Here is a 3,625-nt window from a genome sequence, read left to right as displayed (position 1 = left end):
CCGGCGGGGTGGGCAGCGGGACCCTGCGGTACGCGTGGAGCTGTGCGAGCGCTGTGTTAGGGAGGCCCTGCTGTGTGGATTTGTTTGCTGCTTATTCGTTTGTTTATTTTTACACTTAGGTGCGTTCTTGTATATCCAGATCGCTTCTTTTAAAAAGTCCCTGACAAAACTGGGAAAGCAGGCTTGAAGGATGGCCATTTATGCATAAATGAGTGAAACAGAGATTCTTACGTTATCGGTTTGACAGCTTGTGGTTGCCTCCTCGTACAGACCTCCTGGAGCTGTAGCAGATTTGTACCTGATAGGCTAAAGACCTATTTGTGTGTGTGTGTGTGTTTGGTGGATATTATTTTATTGGCTTTCTGTACTGGGACACACTTACGAGCGCTGTGTAAGGGTGCTGAGTGGAACCAGGAGCTCTGCAAATGGTCTGTTTTGGAGAAACTGCATCATTACTGTTTGTAGTTCTACAACAGCTACTGAAAACGATGTAACTTTGAAGTGATGTATTTCAAAGCTGTTCATTTGGGTAGAGAATAGCTTTCTGCATGGTGATTTGTATGCTGGCTAGAAAGTCCTAACTGTACTCTTGCACCCAGAGTAATTGCATTAATACTATTGTTTATCTCAGAATGACACCTTTACAGCCAGCTTGTGACTCTTCATGCAATTCAGGTGTGGTTTATTTGAATGTGATACAGCATGAAATTGCCACTGTGCAGGGATGGAAGGAAAGCTCAGCTTCAGAAGAAGGAGGAAGCAAGCCTGAAAGGACTGTTAGCCTCTTCTGAGTGTTTGTCCTGCACCACAGCACATTGACATCCCCAACTCAGAGCTGTTGCTATTCAGCTGTTCTGAAATCTCTTCTCTGTGGTTTGCTGAGGTTGGCAATAAGTATTTTGTGGCTCTCAGGCAGATGATGGCTCTCAGTTTTTAGTACATAGCCTGTAGATCAGGAGGATTTGTTCTTCTTGTCTAATGTTACACAGCTCCACACCTATCCCAGAGAATCTGCATGGACAGCTATGAAAATGTTACCAAAACTGACTGACTTGTCAGTGAGATTCACATCTGCTTTAAGTTGAAATATGTAAGCATTATTTACCTTTGAGGGGAAATTTGAATGATGGGATCATAGAATATCCTGAATTGGAAAGGAACCCACAAGGTTCACTAAATCCAACCCCTACTCAAAATCTAAACCCAATGTGTGAGAGCAGTGTTGAAATGTCCCTTGAGCTCTGTCAGCTTGGGGCTGCACCTGCTGCCCTGGGGAAGAACCTTTTCCTAACACCCACCTGACCCTTCCCTGTTGCAGCTCCTTGTCATTATGTCTATTATTAATAACCTCCTTGATTTTTAGCAGATTCTGTCTTCTGAATAGGAATTATGTACTGGAAAGTAACAGTATTTAAATCACTAAACCCAATAAATGTTTGCTCTATATGTATGCACTTTATAGGTCACTGCATGCTGATGTTTATACATTGCCCTCTGTGGAGCAGTAAGTGATAAGTTAAAATAATATCCGTGTCAAGCCATTTCAAATGTGTCTGGGTTAACATGGAAGAAAGACTTTGAACTCCAGTTCAAAACAGAAAGTAGGAATTGACATTGCAATGTGTGGATGTGGAGCTCGTGGACTTCATAGTAGGTTCAAATGAAATGGCTGAAGAGGCCTCTGTTGCAATTTTATCAGTCGTCTTAGGAGATAATTTTAAAAGGAGGGATTATTTCAGTTTGTGCTTGTAACTGGAACTCTTTCCTCATTTTCTTAGCACTACTCAATTTCTCAGGGATAATTTTCCTTTGCATTTTACTCAGAACAGTGATGAATTAACATTGATGTATTAGGAGACAAAGCTTTTATGTTCTGCATCCTTTTCAGATCCTAGGCTATCCTTTTCTCCTTCAGTGGAATTATTTTCTATTTCTGATTTCTCTGGCTTCTGAATATGTCTTTCCCCTTGTACTTTTGGCATTTGCCCAACGGTCTTGCAGCTGGAGTAGAAGCAGCAGTGGAAACATTCCTGTGTGCAGAATTCCACGTGGCTTCCTGTGCTGCAATTACAGTGATGCATGGATCTGCTCCCGGTGTCAGTGAGATGCTCGTGGAAATGTTGATAGACTGTTATCATAGTGTTTGTTCTACAGTATGGAGATTAGTGATAGCATCTGTGACAAACTGCATGAGGGGATATTTTGTAGTTAAGTTTGTATGCTAGTCTTTGTTTCATAGGAGCAGTTTTGAGGGTGCTTTTCGTAGTTTTCATCACTTGTGGACGGTTGATAATTTCCTAATTATGTTAGCTGTGAAATGTAGAATTTTTTTAATGGATTATGTTAATCTGCTTGGTTAAAAGCCATTTTTAAAATCAAACTATTAAGTTCAACTACAATCTATAAAACTTTATAAGTTTTTAACTGTTATATAGACCAAAGATTTGTGTTTTAAAACAATTGTATTTCCACAATTCTACTAACGATTATCTTTTTATTTTAGTGATACCCAGAGGAGTTGATCATGACAACCTTCCTGGAATTTATCCAGCAGAATGAGGACAGAGATGGAGTTAGATTCAGCTGGAATGTTTGGCCATCGAGTCGTCTTGAGGCCACAAGGATGGTAGTCCCAGTGGCTGCCCTCTTCACACCACTGAAAGAACGGCCAGACTTGCCTCCTATTCAGTATGAACCAGTTCTGTGCAGTAGGACCACATGTCGAGCTGTTCTGAATCCTTTATGGTAAATCTAATGTATTCATTTTTATTACATCCGTATTTTTTCTTACAAACCAATATCTGGAATAGTGCTGGTTAAAGGGTGCAAAAGATGCAGTGTGTTGAGATATTCCTTATGTCAGCATACAGCTCAAACTTTTAGATAAGAAATTCTGTATGTAAAAATCTGTGCTTTTAAAATCTGTGCTTTTAAGGTGTAACAGGCATGATTAAAAGATGACTTTCATTCAGCTAGTTTTTTTTCATTGTACTTCAGGCATGTTATTTTTCTTGGAATTGCACATCTTGTGCATTAGTATTTCACCTCTAGAAAATTAACTCAAGGTAAAGAGTTATCCTACTTATTTGTAACTTGGGCCCTGAGATAGTTTAATTTCCATGTAAAATTAACTGTTAAGAACTTTAATTCATTTGTAGACTGAAACAGGTTATATGGTTTAACATGGTAAAACAAGCTGAAAAAAGGTGTTATAAATAAATAAATAGACTAGTGGTGGGCATGAGAGAGTAAAATCATAATTAAGGTAAAGAATGATAATGGCACAATCACAAATGATTGTAGAAGGTTGGAAGAAGCAGAAGCATTTCATGCATCATTCCAAACACAAAAAGCTGAACAGTTTCCAAGTAGAATTTGATAAGCATGTGAAAAGTACTGGATAATAGTGGGAGACTAGACATGATATAGCATATCCTGTAGAATTACTTAACTTTGTATATTTTTGAAAAATAAGAACAGACACTGGAGGAAAACATTTTTTTCACTCAATGTAAACTTTTCTTATTTTACTTTTATAGCCAAGTGGATTATCGAGCAAAGCTCTGGGCTTGTAACTTCTGTTATCAAAGAAATCAGGTAAGAAATGAAGCATTAAGTAAACTTA

At 38.6% G+C, this 3,625-nt stretch overlaps 1 protein-coding gene across 1 annotated transcript in view; it reads left to right on the top strand.

Annotated features, from left to right (window-relative positions):
- Positions 1–3,625, top strand: part of SEC23A (Sec23 homolog A, COPII coat complex component) — a 25,670-nt gene that overhangs the window by 377 nt on the left and 21,668 nt on the right. Inside the window, exons 2-3 of the mRNA XM_003206591.4 lie at positions 2,504–2,745; positions 3,540–3,597. Coding sequence (XP_003206639.1) covers positions 2,525–2,745; positions 3,540–3,597 — 279 coding nt within the window. The 5' untranslated portion in view covers positions 2,504–2,524. The remainder of the gene's footprint in view (positions 1–2,503; positions 2,746–3,539; positions 3,598–3,625) is intronic.

Source organism: Meleagris gallopavo, chromosome 5 (assembly GCF_000146605.3).
Source record: "Meleagris gallopavo isolate NT-WF06-2002-E0010 breed Aviagen turkey brand Nicholas breeding stock chromosome 5, Turkey_5.1, whole genome shotgun sequence".
Classification (NCBI taxonomy): Eukaryota; Metazoa; Chordata; class Aves; order Galliformes; family Phasianidae; genus Meleagris; species Meleagris gallopavo.
This window is presented reverse-complemented; position numbering and strand designations above follow the sequence as displayed.